We start from the raw sequence: 17,360 nt of genomic DNA, 5'->3' as shown, positions 1-17,360 counted from the left end.
TTATGAATGTTGTAAGTATGAAATTAGCTTTTGGTTCGTAAGTGGCATCCTCCAAAAGGGGGTGCTACAAGTTTTGGTATCAGAGCGCTAGGTTTGTAGGTTCTAGGGCTTTTGTTGTGACTTGTTAGTATACTTGTTTCTTTTTTTAACATGCTTTATTGTGTATATTGTGCATATGCATCATGTACATGTCCCTAATGCAATGTGATCGTCCCTTATGTAGGAATTAAGTTATGGCCTCTTCTTCTTCTTCTAATAGATCTATGGAAGCTATTTGTGAGTGTTTAGATAACACTAATGCCCAAACTTACTTACAAAAAGGGTTTGGAGAATATTTTTCTGATCCTAATTTTCCTCGTACTAGCGAATCTGAAGTGGGAACTAACTGGGGTGCAAGAGTTGGGCCACATCCTCATATGAGTCATAGTACTCCTATTGTTGATCCTCCTTTCCATGAAATAACTGATTTCTTTCATCAAGTGGCTGGAAGAATGTCCGACCTTAATGAAATAAACTTTGGGAAAATAAGAAAAATAGGCAGAGTTGAGTTTGAATGCACTGTTGATCCTATTGATGCTGAGCAATGGCTGGAGCGCATGGAGAGAGTATTTGAGCAGTTAGAATGTTCAGAAGCTGCCAAATTTAAGTATGCCACCTTACTGTTACAAAAGGATACTTATGACTAGTGGATAAGTGTACCGAATGCTAAGGCCAACCCTTGTGTTCTTACTTGGAATGATTTTGTAAAAGAATTTCGTATGAAGTATGTCCCACCTGCTTATCATGATGCGAAGCAAAAGGAGTTTATGAATTTAGAGCAAAGGAGTATGTCTATTGCTGAATATCAACAAATGTTTCTCAGGCTTTCTTATTATCACGACCCAACCCGCCATGACTGGCACCCAACTAAATCCTAGTGGGCGAACCAACACACAAGACATCTATCCATTCAAATTCGATTTTATATTAACTAAGCGAATCAGTTATTACTCATTTAAACATCAACATCACAAAATAAGTCATGCCATAAAATATTGAAATAAGTGCGGAAGTTCTAACTATTACAAAATCCCAAAAATCTGAAAGTCATCGTACATGACTAATCTAAAACATATCTAAGGAATGAAATCTGACTAATAAATCCATAATGTCCAGAATAAGAAAAGACATCATAAGAAGAAGATCTTTGGCCGGCCTGGCGTGGGAAGAAGCTCACCGTAAATCTATCAGCAAACGTCCTTCACGCTAGATGAGAGGGTGGGTAGCAGCCTCCGTATCGCAATCTGCACTCAAAAGAATGCAGCAGGGTAGTATCATTACAAACACTATGTACCGGTAGATATCATAGGCCGACTAAGATTAGTATCATGCATATTTCATAAAATCAATAGAATAAACAAGCCAGTCAACAGTCATGAATATCAATAAACCACAACAAGTCAACATAGGATAATCACAATCAAATCACCAAGGATGTCAAGAATCACAATTACGTAAGCCACAACGGAAATAAGCTACCACAATGACCACACTCACTGTACACACATGCAAACTGATGTCATTGCTCAGTAGTCATGACCTGCAGGGGACCCATGGTGTCCATGTACCACTCGTTCCAGAACACTCCTCGGACCCGATCACAACCCTCCGCTTCAAAACGAACCTCGGACGATGGACATATAAATGTACCTGTCATTTTCGAAACTAACCTCGAACCACGAGCCTATAAATAGATCACATATATGCCTTTCCATACCTTTTTATAGAACAGGGTTTATTACCTTCTCAATATCAATACTCAAATCATCATTTCATGTCACAATACCCTCGAGAATATCATATTAACTTCTCATCAGAATACTTCCACTGCAGAATCAACACATATAAATAGTGGCACGAAGCCTACACAATCGCTCACTTACAATCACATCGGAATTTAGCCACACAATATCATGCATGAAAACTAGACATGCTTTCTTCTAGAGAATTCACAAACATACAATCAACTAACCAAAGCGTAACTCAAGTAGACCGTAACCTACCTCAATGTAGAGCTGGGACAACGCAAATCACTCCGCCACAGCTTTCCCTTTCCTTGAAACCTCAGAATGCTCAAAGTTCGGAAATAGAAGGCTCAATGAGTCATAATTACTTAAGTCACAAGCATCAATGCAAGAATACCCTTCCTTTTTCCCCACTCCAAGGGGAGGATGATTTTCTAGGTGTTAAGCAACCTATCGAGGGCCTTAGTAATTCTTACTCATCAAATTATAACAATATTCTATCAATATTCCCATTACAAGCAGTTTTTATGATCTAGACACCATTTCTATAGAGCCCTAGGTCTCCATTCACATAGTTTATGACTAAGTGTTAAATTCATGATTAAGAGAAACTACCCCAAGCCTTTAGGTGATAACTAGGTGATAATAACCATAACCCATCAAGTTTAGAAGGTTTATTAATATTCTAGGGTTTCTATTTCACTTTCACCATTAAAGACCCATGAAGGAAATATCAATCATGAGGAAGAATGGAATGATAGAATGGAATAGATGGAACTTACCTCTCAAGAGTTTCTTGCCCTAGCTTGGAATTTCACCCTAGGTGCTTGTTGGGAAGTGTGTTGATTTTTGTGAATAGAGAATATGAGACAATTATAAAATATTCGGGCCACTGTTTTTTGTCGACCGCTACAGCGGTCATAACGCCGCTACAGCGGTCCAGCTATAGCGGTCCCAAGGGAATCCGCTTGACCGCTATGGCGGTCTGTCCACCGCTATAGTTGTGCCACCGTAGCGGTCCATCGACCACCACAGCCACCACCTAGGACATGGACGGCTGCTGGCAGTGGTCAATCCGCTGCTATAGCTGTACCGCCGCAGGTCTATTTTGGGCAGTGAGCTCGACTTTCATCCTGTTTTTTCTCCTATCACCCAACATTTCATCCGAGGCCTAAATTTACAAAACAAGCATGTACATATACATAAAGATGCCTTACGAATTCACCTGTGGCCTCGGAATTCCCAACGGAGTTCTAATTTCCTACGTCACCCCCCCCCCCCAACAGACTCAATACAATAAAACAACAATCACAAGTAAGTCAAATTTCATCTTTTAAGCTTAAAAAAATGAGTTCTACCAACTCGTTCTACCTTTGGAAAGGTTCTATTCGGTGGGGTGATCCTATATTTCCCATAACGGACTGGAAGGGTCGTTACACCAGATACCAATTAAAACACCATTTGTCCCTGAATGGACAAATATGAGAAATCTAGGGACGAGGTACCTGTCTCGGCAAAAATTTGTGGGTATTAACTACGCATATCAGATTCTGTTTCCCAAGTAGCTTCTTCCACAGGACAATTCTTCCACTGAACTTTCACAGAGGTTATTTCCTTGGACCTCAATTTGCAAACATCCCTGTCTAAGATAGCAACAGGCTCTTCCCCATACGATAAATTCTCATCTAGTTAAACCGAATCCTAACGGATTATGTAGGAACCATCACCGTGGTACCTTTTCTGCATCGACACATGAAACACCGGATGAACGCCCGATAAACCCGGAGGTAAACCCAACTTGTAAGCCACTTCTCCCACACGTTTGTGGATTTCAAACGGACTAATGTACCTCGAGCTAAGCTTGACCTTCTTCCCAAACCTCATCAAACCCTTCATCGGTGCGCCCTTCAACAACACTTGCTCTCCTTCCTCAAATTCAAGATCTCAGACTTTGCGATCCGCATACTCCTTCTACCTACTCTGCGCTGCCAGAAGCTTGGCTTGAATCACCTTTACCTTCTCTAGGGACTCTCTCAGATGATCGGATAACATGGTCTCGCCTCAAACGCATCAAACCATCCAATAGGAGACCTACACCTCCTTCCATACAACGCCTCAAATTAGGCCATATCAATACACGAGTGATAGCTGTTATTGTAAGCAAACTCGACCAAAGACAAGAATTGATCCCAATGCCCACCAAAATCTATCACACACGCACAAAGTATATCCTCAAGAACCTAGTCTGCTCAGACTGCCCGTCAGTCTGAGGATGAAAGGTTGTGCTAAGATCTAACTTCGTACCCAACTCCTCATGCAAAACTCCTAAAACCTGGATGTGAAAGTGGTGCCCCTGTCGGACACGATGGAGATAGGAACCCCATGAAGTCTAAGCACCTCACGAATGTAGACTTTAGCAAATTTATCTGCATCATAAGTTATCTTCATCGGAATAAAGTGGGCGGACATAGTTAACCTGTCAACAATAACCTAGATAGAATCAAACTTCCCTAGCATCTTCGAAAGACCCACCACGAAATCCATGGCTATCCTTTCCCACTTCCATTCAGGAATGGGCATCCTCTGCAGTGTACCCCCAAGTTTCTGATGTTCATACTTCACCTGTTGGCAATTCAGACACTGAGCAACGAACTCTACTATATCACGCCTCATCCCAGTCCACCAATAATGTTGCCTCAAATCACAATACATCTTAGTGGCACCAGGATGAATAGAATATCTCGAACTGTGAGCCTCTGTCAGAATGGTCTTGATCAAGTCTCTCACACGTGGCACACATACTCGCCCTTTGATTCGCAGCACGCCCTCCTCATCAATCACGACTTCCTTACCCTCACCACGCTACACCTTATCATGTATTTTGCACAACTCCGCATCCTCAAACTGCTTAGCCTTAATCTCCTCTAAAAATGACAACCGAGCCTCAACACAAGCCAACACCTTGCCTATGTTAGAAATATACAACCTCATAAAACTGTTAGCCAGAGTCTGAACCTCTCTAGCTAACGGACGCTCCGAAGAAATCAAACGAGCCAAACTTCCCTTGCTAGTTGACTTCCTGCTCAACGCATCAGCCACTACATTTGCCTTACCAGGATGATACAGAATGGTGATGTCATAGTCTTTCAGCAGTTCCATCCATTTCCGCTGCCTAGAGTTCAGATCCCTCTGAGTGAACAGAAAATGCAAACTGTGATGGTCTATGTACATCTCACAATGGACACCATACAAGTAATGCCTCCAAATTTTCAATGCAAACACCACCGCTGCCAACTCTAGATCATGAGTAGGATAGTTCTTCTCATCACCTTCAACTGCCGAGAAGCATAAGAAATTACCTTCCTCTCCTACATCAAAACAGGACCCAAACCAGAACGTGAAGCATCACAATCAACTGCCGAGAAGCATAAGAAATTACCTTTTTTTTCCTACATCAAAACAGCACCCAAACCAGAACGTGAAGCATCACAATAAACAACAAAATCCTTGCCCTCCACGGGAAATGCTACAATTGATGTTGTAGTCAACAATGTCTTGAGCCTTTGAAAGCTCTCCTCACACTCGTCGGACCACTAAAACGGTACCTTTTTCTGAGTCAAACAGGTCAAATGAGAAGCAATAGAGGTAAACCTTTTCATAAACCGATGACAGTAGCTAGCCAGACCCACGAAACTACGAATTTCGATCACTAATATGGGCCTAGCCCATTCCCTGACTGCTTGAATTTTCTGAGGATCCACCATAATACCCTCTTTCAAAATAACATGCCCCAAGAAAGACACAGAAGACAACCAGAATTCACACTTGGAGAATTTGGCATACAACAACTTCTCTCGCAATACCCCAAAAGCAATTCTAAAATATTTCTCATGCTCTTCCTTACTCCTAGAGTACACCAGGATATCATCGATGAACATTATTATGAATGAGTCTAAATAGGGCTTAAACACACTGTTCATCAAATCCATAACCGCAGCTGGGGATTTGTAAGCTTGAAAGACATAACCAAGAACTCATAGTGCCCATACCTGGTCCAAAGAGCAGTTTTAGGAACATCCTCTGCCCTAATCTTCATCTGATGGTACCCTGACCTTAAGACAATTTTCGAAAACACAGAAGCTCCTTATAACTGATCAAACGAGTCATCAATATGGCGAATGGGATATTTGTTTCGGACAGTTACCTTATTCAGTTGATGGTAATAAATACACATACGCATAGACCTATCCTTTTTTTTAACAAACAACACAGAAGCACCCCACGGGGAGGCACTCGGGCGAATAAACCCCTTGCTCAGAAGATCTTGAACCTGCTCTTTCAATTCCTTGAGTTCTACTGGCGCCATCCTATAAGGTGGGATAGAGATAGGACGAGTCCCTGGGTCTAAGTCAATCCTGAAGTCAATGTCACGATCCGGTGGCATACCAGGCAAGTCCGCGGGGAACACAGCCGCAAACTCGAGTACCACTGGAACCGAATCAAGAGATGGAGTATTTGCACTGGTGACACGGATATGTACCAGATAAGCTAGACAACCCTTCTCTACTAGCTTCCTAACACGAACAAAGGATATTACTTTCTTAGAGAGGGAACTAAGGTTACCCTTCCACTCGAGTCTAGGTGCCCCCGGCATGGCTAGTGTAACAGTCTTAGAATGGCAATCTAGTATAGCATAATGCAGGGACAACCAACTCATACCCAATATAACATCGAAATCTACCACGTCAAAGATCATCAAATCCGCCCAAGTCCTATACCCCATAAAAGTAATTTCACAAGAAGGGTAGACGTTATCCACCACCACAGAGTCCCTAACAGGAGTAGATACATAAATAGGGCATCAAGGGTATCACATATCATATCCAGACCCATAGCAAAATAGGTAGATACATAAGAAAAAGTGGATCCCGGATCAAGCAAAACAGAAGCCATCCGGTCATAAACTGAGATAATACCTGTGATAACTGCATCGGAGGCCTCAGCCTCAGGTCTACCTGGGAAAGCGTACAAATGACCACGCCCTCCCATCGCCTATGAACCATCGCGATAACCATTACCAGTCTGAGCCCCACCTCTTCCGGGCTGTCGTCCGCCTCTACCTGCCTGAGGACTACCTCGGTTAGGCTAGGCACCACCCTTACCCGTGGTGTGGCCGCCCCACCCTGCCTGTGCGCAATCCTTACCCCCTCAGTTTGGTGCAAACAGAGCTCAAAGAGCCCGATACTGACTCTCCTGACCACTCTGTCTAAGTCTGGGACAATACCTATTGAGATGCCCTATCTTACCACACTCCAAGCAAGCACGGTCCAGCGTAGGCCGTTAAACAAAAGCTGATGAAGCAGTATAGCCTCCATGCTAACCGAAAGCCTGATAATTTGACCTTGATGGGTCCCCAGCTGACACTTGTATCGCGGACAGAACCGGACGCCCTGAATATACCTGCGAACTCTGACCCCTCGAGAAGGAGTTGCTGAACATCCCACCCTTACGGGCCTTCTTCTCTACCTGCTTCACATGACTCTCCTGCCTAATACCCTCAACAGTACGAACATGCTCCACTATGTTCCAGAATAAAGCCCAGTGGCTACAAACTGAAGTGTCGATAACTGAAGCCCAGTGTTTAACCCCTTCACGAATCGCCGTATCCTTTCCCCCTCAGTGGGTAGCAACTGAAGAGCATATCGGGATAGGGAGTGGAACCGGGACTCATACACAGTAACCGACAAGTTTCCCTGATCAATAGTAGCGAACTCATCCTTCTTTCGATGCCTCAGAGTACACGCAATGTACTTATCCAGAAACACAGAGTAAAATAGAACCCAAGTTACCGGAGGAGACCTAGCTGGCCTACACTCCACATATGCACTCCACCAAAGCTTGGCATTTCCAAAGAACTGGAAGGTCACAAACTCTACCCCAAACTTTTCCACGGCCCCCATCATATGGAGCCTCTCGTGAGAGTCAATAATGAACTCATATGCTTCCTCTTACTCAGTAGCATAGGACACAGGAGGCTTCATTTTAGCGAACGTCCAAAACAGATCATGCTGCTCGTCAATCATCACTGGCCCTATAACTGGCCTCGGATAGGCCTCAAAACCCTGAACTTCCTCCAAACGAGGTGCCACTAATACTGCATGCTGAACCCCCAGAGCCTGTGCTCTGTTCGGACCTGGGGCTGCTAATCCTGCACCCCTACCTGCTGGACCGGCTGGTATATCTCAGGCCTGTGCTAACCTATGCAACCAATTCAACACCTGTGCCATAGCATCTAGTATACCCTGAGCAGCTGCAGCTCCTGGCGGAACTGGTACTGTTGTTGGCTGGGCTGGTGCGGCTGCATCTCCCACTGCCTCGTTAGGAACCACTGGAGGCACGGGGTCAACCACTGGGATGTCGCTCACAGCTGGGGCCGCACCTCTGCCAGCTCCCCTACCATTAGCTGTTGCCGCACGTGTTATCGCCATCAGCAGATACCAATTGGAATTAAGTAGCACGAAAGAAAGAAAGAAAGAAAGAAAAGGGTGTTTTCCTACTGCCCGGTAGCCTCTCGAAGATAAGTACGTACGTCTCCGTACCGATCCGCCATGACTGGCACCAAACTAAATCCTAGTGGGCGAACCAACACACAAGACATCTATCCATTGAAATTCGATTTTATATTAACTAAGCTAATCAATTATTACTCATTCAAACATCAACATCACAAAATAAGTCGTGTCATAAAATATTGAAATAAGTGCGGAAATTCTAACTATTACAAAATCCCAAAAATCTGAAAGTCATCGTACATGACTCTAATCTAAAACATATCTAAGGAATGAAATCTGACTAATAAATCCATAATGTCCAGAATAAGAAAATACATCATAAAAAGAAGATCTTTGGCCGGCCTGGCATGGGAAGAAGCTCACCGTAAATCTATCAGCAACCGTCCTCCACGCTAGATGAGAGGGCGAGTAGCAGTCTCCGTATCGCAATCTGCACTCAAAAGAATGCAGCAGGGTAGTATCATTACAAACACTATGTACCGGTAGATATCATAGGCCGACTAAGATTAGTATCATGCATATTTCATAAAATCAATAGAATAAACAAGCCAGTCAACAGTCATAAATATCAATAAACCACAGCAAGTCAACCAAGGATAATCACAATCAAATAACCAAGGATGTCAAGAATCACAATCACGTAAGCCACAACGGAAATAAGCTACCACAATGACCACACTCACTGTACACATATGCTAACTGATGTCATTTTTCAGTAGTCATGACCTGTAGGGGACCCATGGTGTCCATGTACAACTCGTTCCAGAACACTCCTCGGACTCGAGCACAACCCTCCGCTTCAAAACGAACCTCGGACGATGGACATATAAATGTACCTCTCATTTTTTAAACTAACCTCGAACCACAAGCCTATAAATAGATCACATATGTGCCTTTCCATACCTCTTTATAGAATAGGGTTTATTACCTTCTCAATATCAAAACTCAAATCATCATTTCATGTCACAATACCCTCGAGAATATCATATTAATTTCTCATCAGAATACATCCACTGCAGAATCAACACATATAAATAGTGGCACAAAGCCTACACAATCGCTCAATCACAATCACATCGGAATTTAGCTACACAACATCATGCATGAAAACTAGACATGCTTTCTTCTAGAGATTTCACAAACATACAATCAACTAACCAAAGCCTAACTCAAGTATATCATAACCTACCTCAATGTAGAGCTGGGACAACGCAAGTCACTCCACCACAGCTTTCCCTTTCCTTAAAACTTCAGAACGCTCAAAGTTTATAAATAGAAGGCTCAATGAGTCACAATTACTTAAGTCACAAGCATCAATGCAAGAATACCCTTCCTTTTTCCCCATTCCAAGGGGTGGATGCTTTTCTAGGTGTTAAGAAACCTATCAATATTCCCATTACAAGCAGTTTTTATGGTCTAGACACCATTTTTATGGAGCTCTAGGTCTCCATTCACTTAGTTTATGAGTTTAAGTGTTAAATTCATGATTAAGAGAAACTAACCCAAGCCTTTCGATGATAACTAGGTGATAATAACCATAACCCATCAAGTTTAGAAGGTTTATTAATATTCTAGGGTTTCTATTTCACTTTCACCATTAAAGACCCATGAAGGGGATAACAATCATGAGGAAGAATGGAATGATAGAATGGAATAGATGGAACTTACCTCTCAAGAGTTTCTGGCCCTAACTTGGAATTTCACCCTAGGTGCTTGTTGGGACGTGTGTTGGTGTTTTGTGAATAGAGACTATGTGACAAGTATAAAATATTCGGGCCACTGTTTTCCATCGATCACTGCAGCGGTCAAAACGCCACTGCAGGGGTCCCGCTAAAGCGGTCAAGTGACTGCTATAGCGGTCCCAAAAGAATCCGCTTGACCGCTATGGCAGTCTGTCCACCGTTATAACTGTGCCGCCATAGCGGCCCACTGCCCGCCACAGCGGCCACCTAGGACATGGATAGCCGCTGGCAGCAGTCAATCCGCCGCTATAGCGGTACCGCCGCAGCGGTCCATTTTGGGCAGTGAGCTCGAATTTTATCCAGTTTTTCCCCCTATCACCTAACATTTCATCTGATGCCTCAAAAACAAAAAATAAGCATGTACATATACGTAAAGACGCCCTACAAATCCACCCGTGGCATCAAAATTCCCAACAGAGTTCTAATTTACTGTGTCACCCCCCACCCCCCGATGGACTCAATACAATAAAACAACAATCAGAAGTAAGTCAAAATTTCAGCTCTTAAACTTACAAAATCGAGTTCCTACCAACACGTTCTACCTTGGGAAAGGTTCTATTTGGTGTGGTGATCCTACATTTTCCATAACGGACCACAAGGGTCGTTACACTTGTTATGCTGGACGTATTATAAATAATGAAAAAGATAAGTGCAGGTGATTCCAAGACGGTTTGAATGATTCCATTCGGAAGTCTGTGGCGGTCTTATAACATGAGGATTTTTGTAAACTAGTTTCAGTTGCTCTCACTTGGGAAAGAATTAACAAGGAGCATGCTAGTAGAGATGTAAACAAGTTCAGCAAAGCTGATGCAGATTCAGGAGGTCTATCTAAAAGGGGAAGGTTTGACAATTCCAAGGCTGGTAGTGTTCGCAGGTCAACACAACATAAGCAAAATAGATCAAATTTTTCTACTGCTAGCATTACATGTTATGGACAAGGCAGGACTCGTATATCCACTTGTGCATAATGTGGAAAGAATCACTATGGTGCTTGTAGGAGAGCTTCTGGTGCTTGTTTTAATTATGGGAGCTTCCATCACAAAGTGAAAGATTGTCCTAATTATAATCCTATTTATTCTCTGCGTACTGAAGGCTCGGTTCAGAAACCTAATATTACTCATTCTCAAGGGAATAGAGGTTCAAGATCTAGAAGCACACAAACAGAAGGTGCAAGTGAAGCTAATCAAGCTAGTGGGTCAAGATCTACAACTCGAGCTTCTGCTATGAGACATAGGGATGACCAAGATGGGGCAGACGTGGTTTTTGGTAAATTTCACTTATTTGGCTTATGTGTTGTTACATTATTTGATCCTAGTTCTATACATTCTTATGTTTGCTCATCACTGATTTTTCCTAAAAATTTCAAATCTATGAAACTTAATTGTGGTGTGCTTGTTAAAAGTCCTTTGGATCATCAGGTTGTTTGTAATCAAATTTATCGAGGTTGTCTCGTGATTCAAAATATGATCTTCTCGGCAGATTTGATTGAAATGCCTTTACAAGACTATGAAATCATCGTCAGTATGGATTGGCTTCATAGATACCATGCAGTAGTTGATTGTAGGTCAAAGCGTTTGACCTTCCGAGCTCCTTCATTTTCACACATCATTGTTCAAGTTGAAAGATCATTGACATCTAATATTATCTCCACGTTTGTGGCAAGAAAGATGATCAGTCAATATTGTGAAGCTTATCTTGCTCATATATTTTATACACACCTGGAAAGTCCAAGCCTTAAAGATATACCAGTTGTATGTGAATTTCCTGATGTTTTCCCTGAAAATCTTCCTGGGTTGCCCCCGGAAAGGGAAGTTAAATTTCCTATAGAAGTTATTCCTGAACTACTCCTATTTTTATAATTCCTTACCAATTGCTCCAGCAGAATTAAAGGATTTGAAAATCCAATTGCAAGAACTTCTTGAGAAAGGTTTTATTCGCTCAAGTGTTTCTCATGGGAGAGCTCCTGTTTTATTTGTGAAAAAGCAAGATGGAACTCTTAGGCTTTGTATTGATCACCGACAATTAAACACGGTAACAATTAAGAATAGATATCCACTGCCTAGGATCGATGATTATTTGACCAGCTAAAGGGTGCTAGGTTATTCTCAAAAATTGACTTGAGGTCTAGGTATTACCAACTATGGGTAAGTGAACAAGATGTTCCTAAAACTGCCATTAGGACTCGGTATGGTCATTATGAATTTTTGGTGATGCCATTCGGGTTCACGAATGCTCCTGCGCCGTTCGTGGATCTAATGAATCGCGTATTCAAGCCTTATCTTGATCAATTTGTGGTGTTCTTTATAGATGATAGTTTAATATATTCCGACAATCGTGAAGATCATGAAAAGCATCTCCGGATTGCTTTGCAAATTTTGGAAGAGAAAAATCTCTATGCTATGCTTTCAAAATGTGAATTTTGGCTTGGTGAAGTGGCTTTTCTAGGACATGTTGTGTCAGCTTAAGGTGTGAAGGTGGATCCTAGTAAGATTCAAGCTATTGTTGAATGGAAACTACCTAAAACTCCAACTGAAGTAACAAGTTTCTTGGGATTAGCGGGATACTATATAAGGTTTGTCAAAGGCTTCTCCATTATAGCCTCTCTTTTACTAAACTCTTGAGGAAAAACATCAAGTTCGTATGGGAAGACAAAAGCCAAGAGAGCTTTGAATAGGTCAAATCCTTATTGACACAAGCTCCTATACTTGCTCTACCAACTGAAGGGAAAGAGTATGTGATATATAGTGATGCTTCTCATCATGGTTTGGGTTATGTCCTGATGCAAGAAGGGAAAATGGTTGTGTATGCCTCTAAACCACATGAGTTGAATTATCCTACTCATGACCGTTAGCTTACTGCCATAGTGTTTGTTTTGAAAATTTGGAGGCATTACTTATACAGAGAAAAGTGTCACATATTTATTGATCACAAGAGTTTGAAGTACTTGGGTACACAGAAAAAGTTTAATGTGAGACAACATGGATGGCTTGAACTCATTAAAGATTATGACTGTATCATTGACTATCATCCGGGTAAAGCCAATGTAGTTGCAGATGCTGTAAGTCGAAAATCCTTTGCCAGTTTATCTCTAAGACCTTTGCCTTTGTTTCTTGAATTAAGAGCCATGAATGTTTGTCTTGAATTTAATTCTGATGGCTCTATTGTTGCTACTTTGTAAGTCAATCCAGTTCTCCTTGAACAGGTGAAAGAAGTACAGAAGTTAGATGAAAATCTTGTGAAATTGATCAAAGAAGTTCAAACTGAGAAAAGCTCAATTCTAAATTGAGCAAGGATAGTGTTCTATTTTATTGAAATAGTTCTATTTTATTGAAATAGATTATGTATTCCTAAAGATGACAACTTGAGGAAAGAAATTTTGAATGAAGCACATACTTCACCATATGCAATGCATCCTGGAGGTACTAAAATGTACCAAGCCATCAAAGAACACGACTGGTGGACTATTATGAAGAAAGACATTGCAGAATTCATTTCTAAATGCTTAGTTTATCAACAAATAAAGGCCGAGCATCAAGTCCCAGCTGGTTTGTTACAACCCTTGTCGATACCAGAGTGGAACTGGGAAAGAATAACTATGCACTTTGTTTTTGGACTTCCATGCACTCAAAGAAGTCATGATGCAATTTGGGTTATAGCTGATAGGCTAACCAAGAGTGCTCATTTCTTGGCCATCAGAGTGGACTACCTACTCGAACGTTTAGCAGAATTGTCTGTTAATGAAATTGTGAGGCTGCATGGAGTTCCTATTTCTATTATATCTAATTGAGACCCGAGGTTTACCTCTAGATTCTGGACTAGCTTGAAAGAAGCTTTGGGTACTAGATTGAACTTTAGTACTTCTTTCCATCCTCAGACAGACGGGCAGTCTGAGAGGGTAATACAAATCTTGGAAGATATGCTTCAAGCTTGCATCCATCTCATGTTTTTCCTATTGAATCCCTTGAGGTCAGTCCTGACTTGACATATGAAGAGGAACCTATCCAAATCTTAGTGCGTGATATAAAAGAGCTTAGAAACAAGAAAAGTCCGTTGGAGGAGTCATTTTGGCAAAGAAGCTATCTGGGAGCGAGAAGAGGATATGCAAATTGGATATCCACATTTGTTTCGAGACTAGTATAAGGTAAATTTCGAGACAAAATTTCTTAAGGGGAGAGAATTGTAACACCCCAAAATTTTTAAACTAACACTTGAATTTTCGATTGACCATATCTTGATAGTAAGGGTATATTTTATTTTGCACTTCCTAAACGTGAACTTGACGATATTTGGAACTTGTTTGAAGTGTTATGGTGTAGTTATATAAACTACTCCTACTATTATTATCTTAGTAAATTAAGAAATGGAATAGATATATAAAGTTTGGGCAGCAAACCTTTCCTATTAATCCAAACAAAAAAAGTTTGGGCAGCCACCTTTTCTTTCACCCTCATCCTTATGCATATATAATACCTTTTGGGCTCATATCCTTTCCACCTCCTAAAATTTCATTTTCTCCAGAAAATTAAAACCCTAAAAATCCTTTCCTCGCATCAAATTCTCCCACTAAATCACCAATAAGACTTCTTTTGGTTGAGCCACAAGCTACTCCACACTTTTAAGGTAAGTTAACCAAACCCGTTTTTGAACTGGACAACTGTTATTAATTTTTGCATATCTTCTTGTATAAAATTTCTTTTTAAGTAAGCCAAGTTGATCTGGAAATATATTTCATAACTCTACAACTTTTGTTCAGGCTCCAATATCTAGTTTTTCTTGTATTTTACCCTAAAAGGGGTAATGAAGTACAGGACAGGTGTAGCCCAGATTTCTGTTTTACAAACCCTCCATGTATTATGGTTAGTATTTTGAGCATATCTTTTTGTACAAAATTGATATTGGGGTGATTTAAATTTCTCTGGAACCCCAAGACATATATTTACAAATTTCATGCAGACCACAAAGTCTAGTATTACCGTTTACCCCTTCAAAACTGAACCACAATACAAGACAGTGGTACTGTCTAGAATTTCTATTTTGATAGTTTAGGGGGATTTTCATTGATATCATGTTTAGTTTCGACATGCTGAAACCATTGAAATTATATATATATTTTATTGTGTATTTAAGTTATATCTATACTCTTGTACAAGCTAAGCGGAATTGGTTGGGGAAGTGGACAAATTTGGTTGGTCTATGGCATAGACGATTTGAACTCCTCGAGTTGTGGTAGAACTTGTTGTGTGGTAAAACGCCAAGGTTTTTGTATAAACTTGAACTTGGAATATCTTTAGTTTCTGGAATATTTGAAGTATCTTGATGTGTTGTTTCCTTTCTCTTCACTTTATATCATTTTATGGCTATTATCTCAAATATTGCAAGATATTCGCTAAATCGCCCACTTGTACTAATTGCTTGATCATGTTTCATTCTTGCTGGGACTTTATCCTTCTTGTGGCTGTGACTTTTTCATCGATATCGGCATGCCTCTTGACTCGGATCTTTGTCATCTTGACTTTGTATTTGTAGTTCTGGAACTTCTCCATGTTAAGTACGAACTAGAAAGCCATTTTAATATGGTTCTTGATTCTCTTGATTATTGGGTTTTAACCCTACTTGATTTGGTGCTTCGGTACATCTTGATATTGATTATACTTGGTGTGATGGCATGACGTATATATTGGGAGAAATGTTTTATTTGGTAAACTCTCTTGAATTGATTTTATAAGCTTTCTTGACACTTGAGCATTCGAATATTGATATCGATATTTGGAAACTCTCCGAGGTTTGATATTTGATACTTTTGATATACTTGTTTACTTGATTTATTTTAATCTCATTGAGCTCCTATGAATGATAAGGGAATTGGAGTATCTAGTGGATCCAAACCCAAAGTTTATATGCCACTAAGCTTTATGCTTAGTGATAGTCATTTTCTATCATAGGTAATGTACGGGAATAGATTTGAAGATGGCCATTTGGAGTAGACTTTTTGGGAGCTTTGGTGAAGATCACATTTGCATATGCTTTTAGGTTTTGTAGGGTTTTGGGACTTGTACATTATCCATATGTTACACTTATGTATGAAATTTTGGAGGCTTATTGGACCACAATACCGTGAGTTTGTAACTTAGACTTGGTGACTTGTTTTCCTATTTTAGGGTGTGCTAATAACCCAAGTCACGTCATGTACTAAATTTTCATTTTTCCTTGTTATTATATACAAAGGAGATATTCACAAGTTGAAATTCGTGTATAATATGAAACGGCAGTGGTGCTGAATGGAAAATATAATTTCACTAGGAAGTTGCTTCAACATTTTGATTATTCAAGAAGGGTGCTACCACATTAAACTGATACTCTGATATTGTATTTCTCTGAGGGATTTTATAAAGTGTATTATGAAAAATAATGTCTGACCTTTAAACCTTTTTCGCATGGGCCTATTTCCGATACTAAATTATAGTGAATATATATTTAAATGAATTTCTTCTGAACATTGTAAGTATGAAATTAGCTTTTGTTTTGTAAGTGGCATCCTCCCAAAGGGGGTGCCACATATAACCTGGAACGTCTATTTAAAGTCATGATAAGTGTTCACCAAGTTCATAGAGGTAACCTTCTCAAAAGTTGTGAGAGAGAAAGAATGTGCACATGTCAAGTGGAAATCATGCCAAATGACACGGTCTCATGCCTTCAAGTGTTTACAGACAATTAGAGAGGGGGGCATCAGAATATGTGGCATCAGAATAGCATGAAAAATTACGTGATAGCATATGTCGGTCAATTCTTCCCACTTTTTGATGATTCTTATTGGCTATCATAGCAATTTTCTATGATTGCTAACAAACAATATATCCATATAATACGTGTGCAAGAAAACTCCCAGATTCCCAATCAAATAGATGTTCCATACAAAACATACCCTCAGAAATGCAATACCCTTAGAAATGCTCAATGTGCAAGGCATTTGGCCATGATAAGCGTAAGTGTCCCTACGAGATCGTAGTGGACGTACCTCTTATGGTGTTAGAAAAGTTTCGTGGTGGCAGAACCTCTAGTGGTGGTGGAACCTCTCGTGGTGGTGGAACATCAAGTGGTGGCCATGAATTTATGAATGTATGTTAAGTATTTCAAATTTAATGATGTATCGTATCTATTTCAAATTTTTATGAATAATGTATTTTAAGTATTTTAGGAATATCATGAATGATGTATTTTAAGTGTTTTCGGATTGTTATGAATGATACAATTCAGAAATAACT

At 40.5% G+C, this 17,360-nt stretch overlaps 1 protein-coding gene across 1 annotated transcript; it reads left to right on the top strand.

Annotated features, from left to right (window-relative positions):
- Positions 1-10,734: 10,734 nt before the first annotated feature.
- Positions 10,735-11,957, top strand: LOC132601639 (uncharacterized). The gene is made up of 3 exons (XM_060314714.1): positions 10,735-10,753; positions 10,831-10,972; positions 11,096-11,957. The coding sequence occupies exons 1-3, from the start codon at positions 10,735-10,737 to the stop codon at positions 11,955-11,957; spliced, it is 1,023 nt and encodes a 340-aa protein (XP_060170697.1).
- Positions 11,958-17,360: the final 5,403 nt, after the last annotated feature.

The sequence above is a fragment of the Lycium barbarum genome, chromosome 7 (assembly GCF_019175385.1).
Source record: "Lycium barbarum isolate Lr01 chromosome 7, ASM1917538v2, whole genome shotgun sequence".
NCBI classification, from domain to species: Eukaryota; Viridiplantae; Streptophyta; class Magnoliopsida; order Solanales; family Solanaceae; genus Lycium; species Lycium barbarum.
This window is presented reverse-complemented; position numbering and strand designations above follow the sequence as displayed.